The sequence below is a fragment of the Pogona vitticeps genome, chromosome 1 (genome assembly GCF_051106095.1).
Source record: "Pogona vitticeps strain Pit_001003342236 chromosome 1, PviZW2.1, whole genome shotgun sequence".
Taxonomy (NCBI): Eukaryota; Metazoa; Chordata; class Lepidosauria; order Squamata; family Agamidae; genus Pogona; species Pogona vitticeps.
Genome location: NC_135783.1, coordinates 24,412,807 through 24,433,192, shown reverse-complemented (window position 1 = coordinate 24,433,192; position 20,386 = coordinate 24,412,807). Strand labels below are relative to the sequence as shown.

The 20,386-nt window shown below is 39.0% G+C and overlaps 1 protein-coding gene across 2 annotated transcripts in view; it reads right to left on the bottom strand.

The window, feature by feature from the left end:
- The window catches only part of THADA (THADA armadillo repeat containing), a 191,766-nt gene that overhangs the window by 108,853 nt on the left and 62,527 nt on the right, over positions 1 to 20,386 (bottom strand). For both annotated transcript variants that reach the window (XR_013540295.1, XM_072989544.2), the window contains exons 23-26: positions 19,497 to 19,629; positions 17,110 to 17,223; positions 15,363 to 15,485; positions 12,860 to 12,951 (exon numbers count right to left, since the gene is read on the bottom strand). Coding sequence is in view for 1 of the 2 variants with exons in the window: in XM_072989544.2 (XP_072845645.2) it covers positions 12,860 to 12,951; positions 15,363 to 15,485; positions 17,110 to 17,223; positions 19,497 to 19,629 (462 nt within the window). In the remaining variant the exon portion in view is untranslated. The remainder of the gene's footprint in view (positions 1 to 12,859; positions 12,952 to 15,362; positions 15,486 to 17,109; positions 17,224 to 19,496; positions 19,630 to 20,386) is intronic.

Here is a 20,386-nt window from a genome sequence, read left to right as displayed (position 1 = left end):
TGGTTAAACTGCAGTACTGCAGTCAACCCTCTACTCTCAACCTGAGTTTGCTCCTGAAGTACTCAGGTAGCTGGTTCAAGGCTGACTCAAGTCTTCCATCATTCTTACTTCAGTAAATTGAATAGCCATCTTGCGGGCAGGGGACAATGTGTAGCCTGCATAATTGCATTGTAAACTGCTCAGAGAGTGCTTTAAGTGCTACGGAGCAGTATATAACCAGCACACTTTGCCTTGCTTTTACAAAGCCACCAACTTCAGGTGTCATCTTAAAGTTCATGGGATAATCTTAAATTCCGTGGGACTTAATGCCGTAATAAATATGATGAGGATTCTGCTGGATTTAGGTGTGAGATATATCTTTTCAGAAAAGAAATTAGGAGTCAACAGTTTCATTTTGCCTTTTCCTGAGCTCAGAGGTATAATTTGGATTTATTATACTGAGAAAAAGAAAGGCAAGGGAACTTGAAGGACTATTAAACATTACCGAACTAGAAGGACCATTAAACATTACTGAAATGAAAGCAAGTTGATAAATGTGGTATTTGTTTTCCATGGAGAAACAACACACTTAAATCTCAGAAAGCAAGCAACATTGCTTAAGTTCATTGCCTTGGGAAAACATTCTTTGAAACTGCACTGTTCTAAAATAAATACTTCAGAGAAACAGAGAGCAAACTATTATACCTTGGTTTCCATTTTCTTTCAGATAGAAACTTCTAGAGCAAACATTCCTACTCATTTATGTTGCCTGTTTTTATGAAGTTAATAACTGAGCTGTCAATCAAGGCCTATCTAAATACAGTAGTTGAACACTTTCTGCTATAGAAGCACTCTTATTTACAAGAGCAGGCAGCCAAGATTTTAAAATGACTGCACGGTCTGTTTGCTTTGATCTCTTTTATGCTCCAGTCTCTTAATACCTGTTAGTTTGCTATTTATGATACCTTTGTGTACACAGGCCTGAGAAGAGCAGCTGTGGAAATCCAGCACTTCTCAAGAAAATCCGTGATGGAAGAGAAAAATGCACCAGATAGTGTACAGGAATTTCTCTCTCTTTAAATCTCAAGATAAAGTTGTTTGTATATGGAAAAGGATCCACAGCTATAACGTTACAAAAAATAAAACGTTGAAATGTTGTTTCAGCATGCATCAGCTTGGTGGCTACACAAACAATACGCACTCTGTATTTATCGTTTAAGAATTAGTTTCCAGAACATGCAGAATTAACCCAGGCTGATCTACTTCCTTTGCTTACTGCCTGGAAGGATTCTCACAGGTCTTTCTCAACAAACAATGCACTATTAGAACAACCAGATTTTTAGCATTTACAAAGAGGGTTTTTTTCAGAAGTGAGCCAGAACAATCATTAAAGGAAACTCCTTGCAGCCTTGATCCTGGACAGCAAACTCCTGAATGGGAGAAGGAATGAAATGGCCAGCTACTTAGTTAGGCATCCTTCAGTCTCGAAAGACTATGGTAGCGTGCTCTGTATGGAGGGCTTGGAACAGCGCCTAGTGTGGCTGAGAAGGCCAATTCGAGAGTGACAGTCCCTTCCACACTGAAGACAAATCCAGTCTGTCTCCTGTCCGGCTCCCTGGTTTTGCTGCTTTTGTGACTTCCTCTTTGCCTCGGCCTGCTGGGCAAGGGTCTCTTCAAATTGGGAGAGGCCAGCTACTTACATTATTCCAAAACCAGATCTAAGGAGATCAGCATCCCCAACAGGTGACTATAGGTAAAGGTTCCAGCGTTTGTCTGTAGACAGTTTCCATAGTCAGTGTGACCAGACAGCACACCGTTACCTTCCCACCGTGGTGGTACCTATTTATCTACTCTCATTTTTACATGCTTTCGAACTGCTAGGTTGGCAGGAGCTGGGGCAAGCGACGGGAGCTCACTTCGCTGCGTGGATTCAAACTGCTGATCTTGCAACCTTGTAGCCCAGAGGCTTTGCGGTTTAACCTGCAGCGCCACCATGTCCCAACAGGTGACTATACAGAGACCCAAATAGAGGTACTGTATGTAGAGCTATTTCTATAGAGAGAGTAAGGAAAATAATGTCCAATTAAAAAAACCTCTGAAAACATGGCAAAATATGATTGCTTCATATACAAAAGATCCCCAGTTCGTGACATTTCAGGACAGGGCAAGGAATTTTTTTTCTCAAACCTCGAAAAGTGAAGGCCAGCCACTGCAGACAATACTGAACCAGAAGCTGGTTTCTGTATTCCTGAATTTCTTGCAGGGAAGAAGAAAAGCACCATTAATTCAAACAACCCTGTTGCATAACATGAGCTATACAAGTGAACTATAGGTGTCAACTTCACAAATTGATTAGAACTGGGGCGGTGTCTTTGGGGGGTGATCTGTGGATTCTACCTCATAAGACAGACCCACGATAATATACTACCTTCCTCATGTATCCAAATAAGTGCTAAAACTCGGGGGGGGGGCTTCCTTCCCCTATTATATTTGACTGCTATTCAGAACTGTCATAGCCCTCATAGTCAACAAAAGAGTGGGAAAAGCTGTAATGGGATACAATCTCAAAAATGATAGAATGATGTCAATACGAATCCAAGGCAGACCATTCAACATCACAATAATCCAAGTTTATGCACCAACCAGCATTGCTGAGGAGACTGAAATTGAACAATTCTATGAAGATTTACAACACCTTCTAGAACTGACACCAAAGAAAGATGTTCTTCTCATTCTAGGGGACTGGAATGCTAAAGTAGGGAGCCAAGAGATAAAAGGAACAACAGGGAAGTTTGGCCTTGGAGTTCAGAACGAAGCAGGACAAAGGCTAATAGAGTTTTGTCAAGAGAATAAGCTGGTCATCACAAACACTCTTTTCCAACAACACAAGAGGCGACTCTATACATGGAAATCACCAGATGGGCAATATCGAAATCAGATTGATTATATTCTCTGCAGCCAAAGATGGAGAAGCTCTATACAGTCAGCAAAAACAAGACCTGGAGCTGACTGCGGTTCTGATCATCAGCTTCTCATAGCAAAATTCAAGCTTAGACTGAAGAGATTAGGAAAAACCACTGGGCCACTCAGGTATAATCTAAACCAAATCCCTTATGAATACACAGTGGAAGTAAAGAACAGATTTAAGGAACTAGATTTGGTGGACAGAGTGCCTGAAGAACTTTGGATAGAGGCTCGTAACATTGTCCAGGAGGCAGCAACGAAAACCATCCCAAAGAAAAGGAAATGCAAGAAAGCAAAGTGGCTGTCCAACGAGGCCTTAGAAATAGCAGAGAGGAGAAGGGAAGTAAAATGCAAGGGAGATAGGGAAAGTTACAGAAACTTGAATGCAGACTTCCAAAGAATAGCAAGGAGAGACAAGAGGGCCTTCTTAAATGAACAATGCAAAGAAATAGAGGAAGATAACAGAAAAGGAAAGATCAGAGATCTGTTCAGGAAAATTGGACATATTAGAGGAACATTTTGCGCAAAGATGAACATGATAAAAGACAAAAATGGGAAGGACCTAACAGAAGCAGAAGACGTCAAGACGAGGTGGCAAGAATACACAGAGGAATTATATCAGAAAGATTTGGATATCCCGGACAACCCAGACAATGTAGTTGCTGACCTTGAGCCAGACATCCTGGAGAGCGAAGTCAAGTGGGCCTTAGAAAGCCTGGCTAACAACAAGGCCAGTGGAGGTGATGGCATTCCAGTTGAACTATTTAAAATCCTGAAAGATGATGCTGTTAAGGTGCTACATTCAATATGCCAGCAAGTTTGGAAAACTCAACAGTGGCCAGAGGATTGGAAAAGATCAGTCTACATCCCAATCCCAAAGAAAGGCAGTGCCAAAGAATGCTCCAACTACCGTACAATTGCACTCATTTCGCACGCTAGCAAGGTTATGCTCAAAATCCTCCAAGGTAGGCTTCAGCAGCATGTGGACCGAGAACTCCCAGAAGTACAAGCTGGATTCCGAAGAGGCAGAGGAACTCGAGACCAAATTGCTAACTTGCGCTGGATTATGGAGAAAGCCAGAGAGTTCCAGAAAAATATCTACTTCTGCTTCATTGACTATGCGAAAGCCTTTGACTGTGTGGACCACAGCAAACTATGGCAAGTTCTTAAAGAAATGGGAGTGCCTGACCACTTTATCTGTCTCCTGAGAAACCTATATGTGGGATAGGAAGCAACAGTTAGAACTGGTCATGGAACAACTGAGTGGTTCAAAATTGGGAAAGGAGTACGACAAGGCTGTATATTGTCCCCCAGCTTATTTAACTTATATGCAGAATACATCATGCGGAAGGCTGGACTGGAAGAAACCCAAGCCGGAATTAAGATTGCCGGAAGAAATATCAACAACCTCCGATATGCAGATGATACCACTCTGATGGCAGAAAGTGAGGAGGAATTAAAGAACCTTGTAATGAGAGTGAAAGAGGAGAGTGCAAAAAACGGTCTGAAACTCAACATCAAAAAAACTAAGATCATGGCCACTGGCCCCATCACCTCCTGGGAAATAGAAGGGGAAGATATGGAGGCAGTGTCAAATTTTATCTTCCTGGGCTCCATGATCACTGCAGATGGAGACAGCAGCCCTGAAATTAAAAGGCGCCTTCTTCTTGGGAGGAAAGCGATGACAAATCTTGACAGCATCTTGAAAAGCAGAGACATCACCTTGCCAACAAAAGTCCGAATAGTCAAAGCTATGGTTTTTCCTGTCGTGATGTATGGAAGTGAGAGCTGGACCATAAAGAAAGCTGACCGCCAAAGAATTGATGCCTTTGAATTGTGGTGCTGGAGGAGGCTCTTGAGAATCCCCTGGACTGCAAGGAGAACAAACCTATCAGTTCTAAAGGAAATCAACCCTGAATGCTCACTTGAAGGACAGATCCTGAAGCTGAGGCTCCAGTACTTTGGCCATCTCATGAGAAGAAAAGAGTCCTTGGAAAAAACCGTGATGTTAGGAAGGTGTGATGGCAAGAGGAGAAGGGGACGACCGAGGATGAGATGGCTGGACAGTGTCTGCGAAGCAACCAACATGAACCTGACACAACTCCGGGAGGCAGTAGAAGACAGGAGGGCCTGGCGTGCTCTGGTCCGTGGGGTCACGAAGAGTCGGACACGACTAAACGACTAAACACACACACACAGAACTGTCATATAATCTTTCAAACAATAATGTAATGGTAACCTCAGAAATGCTTCTATTTATTAACAATTTGTATCTTGCAAGCCATTTATTCCAGGAAACAACTTTAACGAGTGAAGAACTCATCATCTTCAGACCTTTATGAAGTTCTGGTTGAGGAACATATGTAGGATTGGTACAGAATATAATACAGAATATTAGGATATAATAATCAAGAAATATTAACATGATCTGAGAATGATTTATAGCAAGCAATAAAAATGTGCTATACACACCAGCATCTCAATGGTGTATCAACATCAGCTACTGCATGCAGAGTAGCTGAAAGCAACTACTTTTAAATATTTTAAATAATATTATAGCATCATGTTTTGGAGAGGACACCCCTCGATACAGAGCATATTACTATGGTCTCTCGAGACGGAAGGATGCCTATGCTATAGCACCATCCTGATGAAGTTTTTTGAACCACTAGATTAGGTGAAATACATCAGTAGCAATATAAGAGATTTCAGTAACTAGACTACATTTAGTCTTAAGCATGAAACTGCAGAGCTGGCACATACACATAGACTTTGTAATGTGTACCATGTAACTCCATTGATATCAAGCCCATGTGAATGCCTGGTATGAGACATCAAAGGCCACAGTCTATTGCAATTCCTTTATCTCTGATTTTCTTCAGATTTCTTAAGAGTAGCCTTGTCCTCTGATGAGACAAGTTGGGGGGGAGGGGGAAGTGGCCATGGGGGTAACAAAGATGGCAATGACTACAATGGCCCACCTGGCTGTAAAAATAATTGTCTTTCAGTGCCATGACACCGTTCTTCTACAGCCTTTGCACCCCTGGTAAGCTTGAGGCATATGACTCACATAAAACCTTTTTTACATTCCACGTGGTCTTAGTACTAAAATAAAAGTGTCATGAACTAAAATATATACTAAAAACAAACATAGAAAGCCTGCAGGGAACATTCAGAAATCTGAATCAATTGTGGTGTCTCAAACAGTAACATCTCTATGATGAGAACACAGTTTAAAGGCTAATTTGAACCAAAGAAGTTCAGAGAGTGGAAACATTCACTAGACATGAACCATATTATTATAAACATAAGTTGGTGTCCAGCAGTGCTTCCAGTCCTCAGTTTAGAATTAGAATTACTGTGGAGCAGTGGTTCTTAACCTTGGGTCCCCAGATGTTCTTGGACTACAACTCCCAGAAATCCTCACCAGCACAGCTAGTGGTGAAGGATTCTGGGAGTTTTACTCCAAGAACCTCCAGGGACCCAAGGCAGGGAACCACTCTAGTGAAAAACAACAATCTCTCAAAAGTATGTGTGATGACATGGAAAGATACATCACCTCATTATATTGTGGCAACAATCATGGTCTACTCTGGATTTCACACAAATACATCAAATGTAATTCTTATATTTGGCATCTGATTTTTTTTAAAGTAACCTCTCTTCTTCCTTTCGATTTTTAGTACATTTGAATTAGACAACTCCAGACTTTGAAACACTGGGGCTTCTTTTTATACATACTCAACACAAAACTGACTTTACTGATTACATGCGTGTTTCCTTATCAGTGTATATTTTTCATGCACGCAAAAGGGTTTTGTTCCAAATCAGTGTAGTATAACAGGACAATAATGTTCCCTGACATTATTGCCATATGTCCCTCTAGAACCCTCATTCAGAATCTGCATTACATGAGGGCCTACATTCGTGTTGCAAACATGTGACAGCAAACATGTAGAATATGTAGAATTCGGGAATGTGTAGAATTGGGGGCCGGGCGATAACAGTAGCTGGGTTAAAGGCATGCTACAACAGGTTACAAAATTATAGTCAAAATGCCTTGCCAAGGGGGAAAGCATATAAGTCAAAACTTGAACAGTCTTTCTCGTCAATACTGAGCACTGACTGAAATTCACAGAAGTTTGCACTCAACATGCCAGTAAGGAAAGAATAATTACTTATTGTCCAAAGCTGTAAACAGAAGATAAGTGTGCTTCAGGAAATTACAGGTAAGTCCTGCTAGTACTGAAGTTCAATAGTTCAGGATATTCCCTCCACATTTCTCACTACTTAGCAAGTATCTATATCTATAGCTGTTCTATAGTACAGCTGGTTATTTGTATCTCAAATCACTCTACAAAGTTTACTGAATCATAATATAACTAATTTACAGATGAACAAATCTGTGATTGCCCATATGTACAATGAGAAGGGAAGCACCATAATTTTTGGAGGCTTTGTGTTTCTTCCACACTACTCGCTGCTTTCTGCTGCCCAGCCTGATGGAGTCAAAAGCCAGCTTATGTTTATAACTCCCCAACCTTGTCTTTGAGGAGCCTCAGAAAAGTCACCTTTCTGTACTGGTAGGAAAAACTCAAAACAACTTTTTTTTTACATATTTGTTTCATTCACAAAGCACAGCTACAAATCAGATGTATGAAGTTAAATACAGATCGAACAGGAAACTCCATTTTAATTTGAAATACTGAAAACACTTCAGGAACATGGAAAAAAATCTGCCACCCACAGTGGAAGCTAGATTTTTCTAGCCATTATGGGTTTAGAGCAATGCTTCTCAACCTTGGGTCTCCAGATGTTCTTGGACTACAATTCCTAGAAATCCCGACCAGCACAGCTAGTGGTGAAGGCTTCTGGGAGTTTTAGTCCAAGAACATTTGGAGACCCAAAGTTTGGAACCACTGGTTTAGAGAAAGTCATTTAAAAGTTCAACAGGAACTCCTATACTAAAGAATGAGATATGAAAGTGCTAAAAAAAAAGAAGAAATTCGAAACCACATTTTAAAAATTGAGATTTGTAATTGAATTTTACACTTACAGGCTAAAACCATGTTTCTTATCAGAGTAAGTTACACTAGCGTAGGCCCACTGAAGGATTTGGTGAGTCAATTCCTCTGTAAGTTCTATTGATTCAAATGGTCCTTTTCTAGTTGCAACTTACCTCATTAAAGTAAGTCACAAGTAGAATGGGCCCATCTGCATTAATGGAACCTACAAAGGAGCCAATTCCTACTGATGCAGTGGGCCTCCTCTAGTGAGACGTACCATGTTAATTAACAGGATTTCAGCCATAAAGTTTTTAAAGATATGTTTCAAAGAGAGGTTTGAGGAAGTGAAAATGTTGTGATTTAACTGCAACATGTCCATCGTGTTCCCTGATTATGTAGATAGACCACTTCATGTAGTACTGGCAAGGATCTGAGAGATGAGGAATTCATTTTTATTTATTGAACTAAATGAACATAAGCCATGGGATTTACTGAAGCAAATGGGAAATAGTTACCAGAAAGCAAAAGGGAGTTACAGCTATTAAGTTTCGTTTGATAGTCACATTTTGTTATGTGCATTAAGGCATGAACTGCAATTTACACCATAGACTTCTTTACTCTTGATATACCTCCTCTTCAGCATATGCTGCTAAATAGTGGCAAAAGGATTATACATTAAGCTAATAGTTAAAACACTTCTACCTCATAGAGACTGGGAGCTATGAAAAGCTCACAATGAGTGCAGGGGTAATGAAACATGAGATAGAATTCAAGTAGAATCAAGGGATTGTTCTTTAAACTAGAAGAGAAGAGAACAGAAGTTGTTTGGCTGCGAATAGGGTTTCTACCACCACTTTTAAAACTATGTGCAAAAAAGTTGTCAGGGGAAGGAACGATAATTGGTACAAGCTACTCTGAACCACAGCATAACAAATACATGATTCAAATGTAAACCTGTGGTTTTAAATCAGCTGGGAAGGTACTCTTCATTAGTATGTGAAATGTAGTGCTCCTGCCACAAATTCCTGGAAGAGCAATCAGAAGGCAGAAGTGTTTTAAATCGCCTGTCCAGCTGTTTCTTTTCAAATCTGTAACATCCTCTACTAAATTTTCAGCCTGCAATATGGGAAATTATTTGAATGATTTATACAATTTGGGTTCTCGCTATCTGAAGTATTGAATCTCCTCATATGAGTTTCTCCAGGTTTCAAGATCTCCAGGTGAGGCCCTTCCTTCAGTCTCACCATCCCCACAGGCAGGTTCTAAGGATGAGATAAGAAAGGGTCTTTCTGGAAGTGGTTCTCAGGATGTGGAACTCCATACCAAGAAAAACTAGATATGTCCCTCTTTCTTCTCCTTCTGTCAGCAAGCAAAGCCCTTCTGTTTTGGTAGGTTTTTTTTAACAACAACAACAATAATCTTGGAATTACAGAGCTGGAAGGGACTCTATGGATCATCGGGTCCAGCTCCTGTCAAGGAAGGCAGAGTGGGGAATCGAACTACCAATCTTCTGACTCCACGGCCAGATGCCTAAACTGAGTGACCCTGAAGTTCTATTGAACAGGCTCCTAAGACAGAGATTTTCAAAGAGGAATGTCATATTCTAATTCTTGTGATGCATTTTTAATTTTTTTCATGTTATAACTTCTTCGCTGAATCTGTTTCTTAACCATTTTGCAAGCAGTTTTGGGTCCCTCTAAAGAAGGGCTTAATTAAAATAAAAATCAAAAGAAAGAAATAATAATTCTTATAGCAACATCTGCTTGCAAGAGGCTTCCTCAAATTTCACACAGCAAGGAGATCAGGCTTCCCTTTCATTTCTATGGCCATCTATCCATGTAGCCTAATGGAAATGCCATCTGCTAATTAAGTCTAAGGGTATGGGAGGTGCATCAAACAGCTGTGCAAACAAGACCCACTTTTATGAAAAGGTTCCTACCTTCAGGCTTCCCAATTCTAAAAATCTGGCTCAATTAAAATGACCCAAACAGTTACATAAAATACATTTGACTGGAATCTAAACACAAGTACATATTGGAAACAAAGGTCGCCTGAAGGAAAGCATATTACATTTGTCGCTCTTAGGTACAACTGGGATGATTTTGCAGCAAAGAACATGTGTCAAGAGAGACATCTAGTGGATTTTTTAAATTATTGCAAAAGTGATTTAAACACAGGGTTACATTGCAAAAAAAGAAAGAAAGGGGTCGAAACTGTAAAATAAAATTCATCTTTAAAATTGCAGTACAAGAAGTGCTGGGATCATAAATGTTATTTGTTAGAAACCTGGTGAACTGAAATCCGGGTACCGAGACCACCAGCCACAGAGGTCGCAAGCCAGAGTCTTTCTAAGAATTGGACCGCAGCTCTCCTTAAGCCATATTCCTTGGTTAAGCAGCTCCACCTCATTGTTCCATTCTGTAACTTGATGCCTCCTTCCATGTTCCTATGTAATTTCCTCTTGCTCACAATATTGACCCACAATCAAATACAATGTATTGGCTGAAGTCTACAGGAATCAAGCTACCAAGTTAATTAAATGAGCTTAATTTGCAAACTGGATTGCAAACCCTTATTACTCTTGCTGTGATCTTTGGCTTTGCTAAACCGTGAAGTTCTCTTGTGCTCTCCAGGAGCTGGAGGGAAGGAGCAATTCTGCCATCTTTTGAGGGCTCCTCGACATCCCACCTGTTTCGGCCCCTACCCCAAATTATTTTCAATTTTTAAAAACCCTCTCTACTAGAAAGTACAATAAGGTATTCTTAGTCAAAAATCCCATTTCTTTGAAAAACCAAAAAAGGCTGGGGCCGCTGGAATGGGGTGGTGGTGTCTCCAGACTTCTGTAGCCCCCTCAGTTTATATCCTTCCTCTTTTTTAAAAAGGAGGTACAAAGTGACTCAAAACACTTAAAAAGAAATACAGTGTTTAAAAGATTAAAGAATCTACTACCAGTAACACAACTGAAATTTTAAACCACATGAATTTAAAAAATGAGTAATTCACAAGTGAAAAGCCCCTTCAGCAGTGAGCCAATGGCACAAAGCCTGCCAGGCTAAATAAAAAAAAAGTAGAAGAGCCACAGGACCAGAGGGGAGTGGGGAGGGCTCCTGGTTTTCTTTGTCAAGAGTTTCACAGGTTGGTAGCAACCATCAAGGCCCCCCCTCATCCTATCCTTGATACAATAAAGGCCAACACAATGGGGAATGAATAGATCACTGCATGTGCCATGTATGTTTTTTAAAGAATGAAGACGTTTAGAAGTGCCACAAGAGAATGAAAGTATTTAACTCACTTCCTATTCTACGTTAATTCTTCCATTAGCTAATTACATTTAATAAACTTGAACAAGGACGCTGACAGATGCATGGCAGCATCTTAATATAAATTCAGATAAATTTCCGGCAAATGTTATAAAACATAGCGTAAGATAAGATGTAACAATCTTTTTGTCATCACTTATTCCTATGAGTAACACTTGCCCATTACGTTCAACCATATATAAAGCTCAGATTCTATTGATGTTCTTCCACAACTAGATGACAGTACACAGAGATCTGTTCTCCATGCCAAAAGAACCACCTGTCAGCCGGTGTTAGGACTCTGGGCCCAAACAATACCATCAGCAACCACAGCAACCTCGTTCTTCTACATGATTTGGACAATACATCATAAACGCAGTAATTTTCAGGTATGCCCAAATGCGTTTTGATTCCATCAGAAGAACAGAACAATCCCTATACTGTCACAGCATCATGTACAGCCCATACTATACACAAGGGAGCTACTAGATTAAGATGGGATGCTGATGCTGCTAAAATTAAGGCATAGTGAAAACCACCCAAGAAAGGAACATACACTGCAAAGCTCACTGCTCTGCTTGGCACTTCCATGTATCCTTTATGTCATGTAAAAAGGTTAACATTTGACCAGGGCTCCAATCCATGCTTACCTTGCGGTGAGACTCACTGATCTCCAAACACAAAAAGAAATCAATGAGTCTCTTCCTTAGAGACTCACAGTCCAATGACCAAATGCCACTAGTTGTCATTTTCAGCCCACAATCGAGACCTCTCATGTGCATCATAAGCAATCTTCAACCCATTCTTCACAAGAACATGTCACTCTCTCAAGCTCTTGGTGGCAGGCCTGAACGTGTTTATAGAGAACACCCCAATTTCAAGTAGTTGTTGACACACAACAGACTAAGCAACACTTGATACAAAAATAGGCCCTATACCCTGCTACAAATTACATGCCAGCTCAGTCCCCATATCTACTCTGATGACACAATTAAAAGCCCCAACAACGTCACATAAAACATTGGGGTGTGTTTACTTTTTCCTTTCCCAATGTGATCTTTTAGTAACGATGCCCTTCTGCACTCTATATAGGAGAAATAGGACAATCTCTAAGCAAAAGAATTAATGGACATAAATCTGACACATCAGGAATGGCAACACACAGAAACCTGTCTCAAAACACTTCAGTCTCAAAATTTCTCAAGAAATCTTTGGAGTCATCAAAAAAGCTGGCCTAGAGATGAATTTTAAACTAAAGTTAACACTTGCTGTTTACAGTTCTTAAAAAAACAAAACAAAACACCAGAACTTAATTCTTAGCATCCGATCTGAAAGAAGTCCAGCAACACTTTGGTGACATGATATTTGTCACAAGGCCTTTAAAAGTAAGCAATTTTTAAAAGATAATTCTTGTTCATGGTACATTGTGTATGTACATTTGTCACTGAAGCTACCAACATGAATTTGACCCAACTCTGGGAGTCAGTGGAACACAGGAGGGCCTGGCGTGCTCTGGTTCATGGGGTCACGAAGAGTCGGACACGACTTAACGACTAAACAACAAACAACAACATTGTGTATGCCTACATCTTAGCACCAAAATTAACATACCTATTCTTTTTCGAGTTCTCATCCTTTCCTCTCTTCACTCCAAATATTCTTGTAATGAGGGCACTAAAGAGAAGAGTAGAAGAATTTCTCACCTAATATATAAATCAAAAGAAAGATTAGTGTTTAAAAGTATTTTAGTTTTTCTGGTGCATTTACCTTTTGTGTACGACATTACTTCTAAAATATTGGCTCAGCAGGCAATGTGATAATGTTGTTACATGCATAAAAAGCATTTTGTTTTATACCTGGAGAAATCTGATTTCTCTGAACTATTTCTAAAAGGTCACATGTAAATTTGATGTAGGAAAAGAAATTGTATGTGCCTTCAAGCATCTTCCCTCTTGAATTCTTGTAGTTTAGAAGAGATAGCCATGTTCATCTATGCTAGCATATCAAGCCAAAAAGAGAAAAATAAAAAATGAAAAATAAAAACACTGCGGCACCTTGAAGACTAACCACTATATTTTAATGTGATCTTTCATGAACAATTCCTCTTCCTCAGCCCACTCTTATGTTTGAGGAAGTAGACTTGCTCACGAAAGTTCACATTAAAATATACCAGTTAGTCCTTAAGATGCTACAACATTTTTGTCTTCTTTATTTTTTATTTTACTCTTGAATAAGGAACCACTCGTTTATCCCATTCATACAGGAAACAGACAGTGATCAAAGAACACCGTTTTAATAAATAAAAATAGGCAACAAAATCCATCATATGCCTAGCTTACAGATCTTAACCTTTAGAGAAAAGAAGACATATTGAAGGTCATTCACGTTGATCTCTAATGGTTCTCCATCCATGGTATGTGTGGTGCTAGTGGTATGGAGAAACTACGTAGACAGGACACAATACTTTTATAACAATACTCATAATTCCCTGTCCTTCACTTCCTATGTCATCTTGTTGATATGACAACCTATTTATGTTCTATAGATACCATACAAGCAAAATTTATCAACTAGCATTATTGTAATTTCCATCTGCTAATAACAAGATCATTTTTGTTTCTTCGTGTTTACTATCAATAATACTGATGCAATGCTTGCATACTTAAAACTCAGTGTGAATGATAAAAAAAAATTATAATGGTACAGTAGCAGAATGCCTATAAACCCATAAATGTCCTTTTTTAAAAGTGGCCTTTTGGTGGGACCCACATTGATAAAGATGTTTGGTAGGACAGAATATATGAATGGTTGAAAACCACTTGACTAAGAAGCAAGTCTTATTATCCAAAAACTGGCCGAAATCCTGTTGCTTAGCTATGGCTAAAGAAGGCAGATGGTACAACTCATAGTGGCTTCCTACAGCTACATAATGCACACCCCCCTTGAATTTTCCAGTCTAGTAGGTTGTTGTCCTCCTGAAACAGGATTTGGTCAATGTGCTTATTAGAAAATAAAATGTGACTAGTCCAAATGGCAATTCACTGAGAACATAAATTTTAGGAATCAAAGCACAAATTCACCATATTTACATTCAACCTCTGGAAACTGAACCAATTTTCAGAACAACTATCGTCATGATCTTCCACATAGAACAATTTTACAATATACTAATATTTAGGCTGGCAATCAACTAATTATTCAATTACTTTATTTCCTGGATTTGAAAATGTTGGCTTTTAATACGTTATGCTGCCTTCTTTTATCTAACATCACATTTCACACTTAAGATAGTCAAATATACTTTAAAATTCCAGCACCACTTGAGATGCCTATTACTAAGACTTAAAATAAAAAACCAATGGCCAGAATCCTACTGAAATACAGAATGCATTCCAGCGCAAGTCAAACTGTGCAAGTCACTGTGGCAAATTACTGTTCATTAAGAAATATGAGGTTTGTATTTCTTATTGTGCACCAGTTGTGTGAGTTGATATGTGATGAGAAATACAAGCACCAACTTTTTAACTAGTGGCAATTTACCACTGTGGTTACCGTTTGAATTAAACTGGCATATGTGAATCACAGGATTCTGGTCAATACATATGACCTGCACATAAAGGTAAATTGCCTTAGACTTAGCAGAGTGATACAGATTAGACTTAATTATTATCTGTAATGGCCCAGATATCCCTGTGAAAATATTAAAGAGATATTTAATATTAAAACCTAGTCACTTTTAAAAAATCAATCAATCCCAAAGTGCTTTGCATGCCAGAAAGAAAATGCAGCTGTGTTGCTCTGCGAGGTCAGATAAATGTTCAGCTTTCATTGTTGGAAAGCAAATAAAAGTCAAATAAAACTAAATAAAAGTTTCGTTGGTGCAAGAGACTATCAAGAGCCAAATTCCAGCAGTTCTCTAAGCTATTTTATAGCACTTTCCCCCATGCCAGCATGCTGTCTTCTCAACATACATTCCATCCAACCCCATTTTAAAAAACCATAAAAATTTAATCAGACATTATATTGTTATTGAGAAACATAATCAATGCCCTGGCTACTATCATTAACATGTAGCCTTCCAACTTAATATATTAAAAGTAAAGGATCAACTTACTGCCCAGACAGAAGACGTAAAACCTAATATTGCCACACGCACTCCATCTGCTACATAAGGAATGATATTTTCTCCTAAGCGAGTATCCTTGAATAAAGCTCTCAAGATATTTAAAGCATGGACCTGAATGGGAAAAGTCAATATAAGCAACTTACGTCTTGGTAAGAATCTCAAAATTATGTGCTTTTAACTCATTACTAAAACTATGAAAAATACAGCAAGCCCTGGCCCATATATTCATAAAACCTGTATTGCATTACAAATTGACATGGGCAACCCTGGAATTAATCCGTGCAAAGAAGATAACCTAAATGTGTCTGTTCGTTTTAATAAAATTTCGTTATCAAACTATCCCTGAAGAAACAGTGTATTTTGAAACATACCAGGCCAATCCATCGCTTTTAAACATGGGAGGATCAAAACCAGAGACTGTAGTTCAGAAGTCATCAATGCTGGCTTATGATAATTAGAAATACTTGTACTGCTGCACCCCAAAACAATGCAATTTTCATCATAGCTACATAGCATTTTATAAATAATAATTATTGTGACTAAGATTTACAGGCTATATCTCTGAAGCTGCTCTAACGTTTGCACTGCTCTGCACTAGAGATGGGGGTATTCGTATACGAATATGAATATCCCCCCCACAGGTGGAGATAACGGGGGTGCAGCCCCTGTCCACTCACAATTCCGCCACTGATGCGAGCTCGACGCAGCCTTCCTATCGCTCTGTTGTCCACAATAGATTAGCCACTCTGCAACCTGGCAGGGGCTGGTCACCCCGCCTTCTGCCAGGACTGGCTAATCCATTGCGGACAACAGAGCAATAGGAAGACTCAATCACGCTTGCATCAGTGGCGGACCCATGGGGCCGGGCCCTCGTTATCTCCATCTGTGGGGGGATATTCGTATTCATATACAAATACAAATAACCCCCATCTCTACTCTGCCCCAATAAAAGATTGTCAAAAGTACTACAGTGGTGCCCTGCATAGCGACGTTAATCCGCTCCAGGATTAATGTTGCTATCCGGAAACATCACTATATGGAACGTAAAACCCCATAGGAACGCATTAAACTCCATTTAATGCATTCCTATGGGGGGGAAACTTACCGGTAAGTGAAGATTCCCCATCCGGCCGCCATTTTCGCCGCCTTGGTAAGCAAGGGCAGGGCGGCCATTTTCTGCACCCGGCGGCCATTTTACCGATCATCGCAATGCGATGTTTTGCCACCTAAAACATCTCAATGCGATCGCAAACAAACGTGTCGCTATGCGGATTCGTCGTTAAACAGTGCGCTCGTTAAGCGAGGCACTACTGTATATAGGCTCAAATAAGTGACCATACAATGAAGCATCTGATCCTCTGAAGGTGGCCAGTGTGAAAGGGTTAAAATACTGGACATAGCCAACCCTTCTTATTTTTTCCCTAGGACAGGATCTAACAATTCAGGTAATACAATATCTCAGCACAAGTCTTTCATTTGGTAGGTTTCACTAGAAGCATCCACTGAAAAGTATCCACAACAGAAGCATTAACTATAATGCCCTGTAGTAATGAATTCCACAGTTTCATTAAGCATTACTTAGTGCCATAACAACTCTGGTCTGGTATATGCTAAGTTTTACAGGGGAGCCACTGGTGTTAACCTAAACTGCACTACTCTTCTAGAATAATATGTCATATGCACAAAAGGGATGTGTTTTTACAGACTTTTTGTTTTGAATTAAAATACAGTTTACCTGAGGGATTGTGCTTGATGGAACATTTGAAGGTGCCGCTAAATCTATCAACTCTTTCATTGTAATTTTTAGTAGGCCTGTTTTCCCCTTCTTTGGTTCTGATGCCAGCAAAGCCTAGATTTAAAAGAAAGAAAGAAAAGAAGCTGCATAAGAATTACTCATTAATTGTTTTGGAAACAGCTTTGAACAGAATTACAGTAATCTCTAATTTCTTGAGGTTTCACATATGTACATGGAGTTTAGGAAAATTACTTTTAAAGACGATACCATCCAGGATACTTCAATTAGAGTGGAGCATGAAAAACATCAAACCTAACCCACAGACCTGCAAAGCAGAAGATAGCCTTTTAACACTTATATCAAAATCCAGGATTGTTATGCGTTGAGGGGCTGAATTTATATGGAGATAACCAACCAAAGGGCTGGAGTGGAGAGCATTGGCAAAATACAAAATGTACCAATTTCAACACAAAGTTGAAACTCGCCCATTAGAAAAAATGTATCGTAACGAAATGGGCTGAAAAAAAGTGAGCTATTTTATGCATCAAAACAGTCTCCTGCAGGAATGGGTTCTTTTGTATTGGAAGGACTGTGCTTTGCCTCCTAAATCTCTTGATCTTTCCTTCTCCTTTGAAAACTCTTTTAATTAAGAGATTTGGAACACCAGGGAAGTTCATATTACAGGCAAGCATTTCAGCAAAATTTACCATATATATATATATCATGTATTGCAATAACCAGTTCTTAGTTCTAGCTACACTGGACCTACTACATCAATGGGACTTGCCTAAGTGCTGGCTTCACAATGCCCATTAATTCAACGGTTCTACTTTGGCTGGGACTAAGAACTGACTTTAACCCGTAAAAATAATATTAGCTGAAGGCACTTACAATGCCTCCGACTGTAAGGTTTCAAGAAATAGCCTGTTAAGTCTGTTGAGTCTCTTCATTTCTGTTGTCATGAAGTGTTTATATTAAATATACAATTGCATTACTTGTTGTCAACTATACCAAGCAATACTGTGTCACTTAGAAGAATATTAGTAAAAGTCACATAATTGTTCTAAAATTTCCCTATGCAAACTTCAATGTATTTCTTAGCATTCAGATTTTAACAGTTTTAAGCAGTAAAGTATGACTAATTCCATATCCTTTCCAGTCTTTCAGTTTCTAAGATACCTGAGCTTCAATGGAAAAGGCTGTCACTTGTCTTCATGCTATTAGTCTTCTTATAATAATATATATTATATTCCTAATTTTGTATTATGCAATTGTAGGCAGCCAATAAATATTTGATTCCTTTTACTAAGCACTCTTAGCTCAGTTTTTACTATGCAAGGGAGGTGGGAGAGGTGGACAAGGTTTCAACTGTTTATAAATTCACACATACATCTTGTTGGGGTATTTATTTTTTACAAACAGAATTCCATTTCAGATCTTCAAGTCCAGTTCCAAATATATCCAAGTACTGCCCACTCTAGTCTCTACAGCTCATTATTATTATTCATTTTTTTAAAAAGAACTCTCCAGCCTACTATTGAACTGAAGTTTCCAGGCAACTACAGATGAACACTTTCTAAACATAAGCATATCTCAAAATGCAACTCATTCTAATTTTGCTACAAGCTAATCATGAAAATGTTTTGTCCTTTTTACATCAAGCAGTGATGGCAAGGTGTCTGATCAGACTACAGCTTAATTTTTTAGAGAATCAAGGCACTTCAGTCGAAGAGCAACACATTATATTTTAAGAGATTGAACTTTCTCTACCTTTTTTTTTGTCTTTGCAATACCCTCTACACAGCATGTCTGTAACAAAAGACATGGTAAAGCTATTACCTCCATCAGTGCCAATTACGGATTCCATCCAATGTCAAGTGAGCAATGGCCACTTACACAATGGAAGCTGCTCTTCCTTTCCTCCCTCTTTATATAGATCCAAACATTATCTTTTCTTTGAACATATAGATCTGTCATTGTCTAATAAAACAAAAGTACTGCTAGTAGAAGCTCAAGCCTTGCTATCCCTCATGAACTTTGCGTGCCCTTCTAAAGAGGCGCAGGTCCCACTAGAATGATCCAACTCTCAAAAATGTGCTACAATCCACATTCTTTTTAATGTATGCATTTTTTAAATATACGTAATGGAATTATTATACAACTATTTAATCGCATATCTGTTAATGCATATAGAATTAGTTTTTCTGCTTACATCAGAATGAAAATAAGCACAACTAAAGCAAATAGGTGTGTAGACTGGGAAATAAATAAAAAAAACAGTTATGTATTTCTATATATTTAATCAGCAAATATACCCTGAGTTTCTCATGGAAGAGTCTACCAACACACAACCATGTATAGATCAGACACACATCCATGGTAGATACCTGCATATAGAATGGAATCCCAGCACTGCGTCTAGTAGCGCACAGTTTAGATGAAGGATCTCTAGTTTTAATTTCTTCCAGTACATTGTACAGCCATTGCTGTGGCAGCCTGTGCAGGCTTTCATTGTTACACCTACAATACAGGGAAGTTATGAAAATAAATGATATGCTGGAATTGAAACCCAAAGAATTATGTTACAAAATACTTAAGAAATTCCAAGATACATGTTTTTTTTGGGGGAAATGCATTTTGTGTAAAGAACATGATAATGGAGTATCAGCTTTAGAAGAAAAAGGGGAGATTTTAGTAAAAGAAAAATCAGAAAGATTATTTCCTCATACCAGGCACATACCAGTTTAAGTGCACCTCACTGAAATCCCACAGGCAATAAAATTACTGCCGAGCATAATGTGGTTCTCAAGCTCAGGGCCTCACATGTTCTTGGACTACAAGTTCCAGAAGCCCTAACCATTGGACATGCTGGTTAGAGCTTGTGGAGGTTGTAATCCAAGAACATCAAGTTTGAGAACCAATGACTTACACTGTTCTTGCTGTCTTTCCCACAGAACCTGGGAAGGTTCCTGCTGTCCCCACCCTTGATAGTTGTCTAATGGCTATTTCCTCTGTTTAGTTTATTTGAGGAATCCATAGTTCAAGTACATGCTCTTGTATCCACTCAACCTGTCTGGTCAATATTTGAAGTGATAACAGAACAACAGCTTACTGTTTCTCATATCTTTCCAAACACACTCAATTCATACAACAGAAACTATATTTCCCAGTTGCATCTGAATCAGAGGACAATGCACATAAACAGACAGTGAGGTGTAGGTGTTGTCTGCAGTATATACCACCCGAAAATAATTTCATTTAGACAGCAATTTAACTT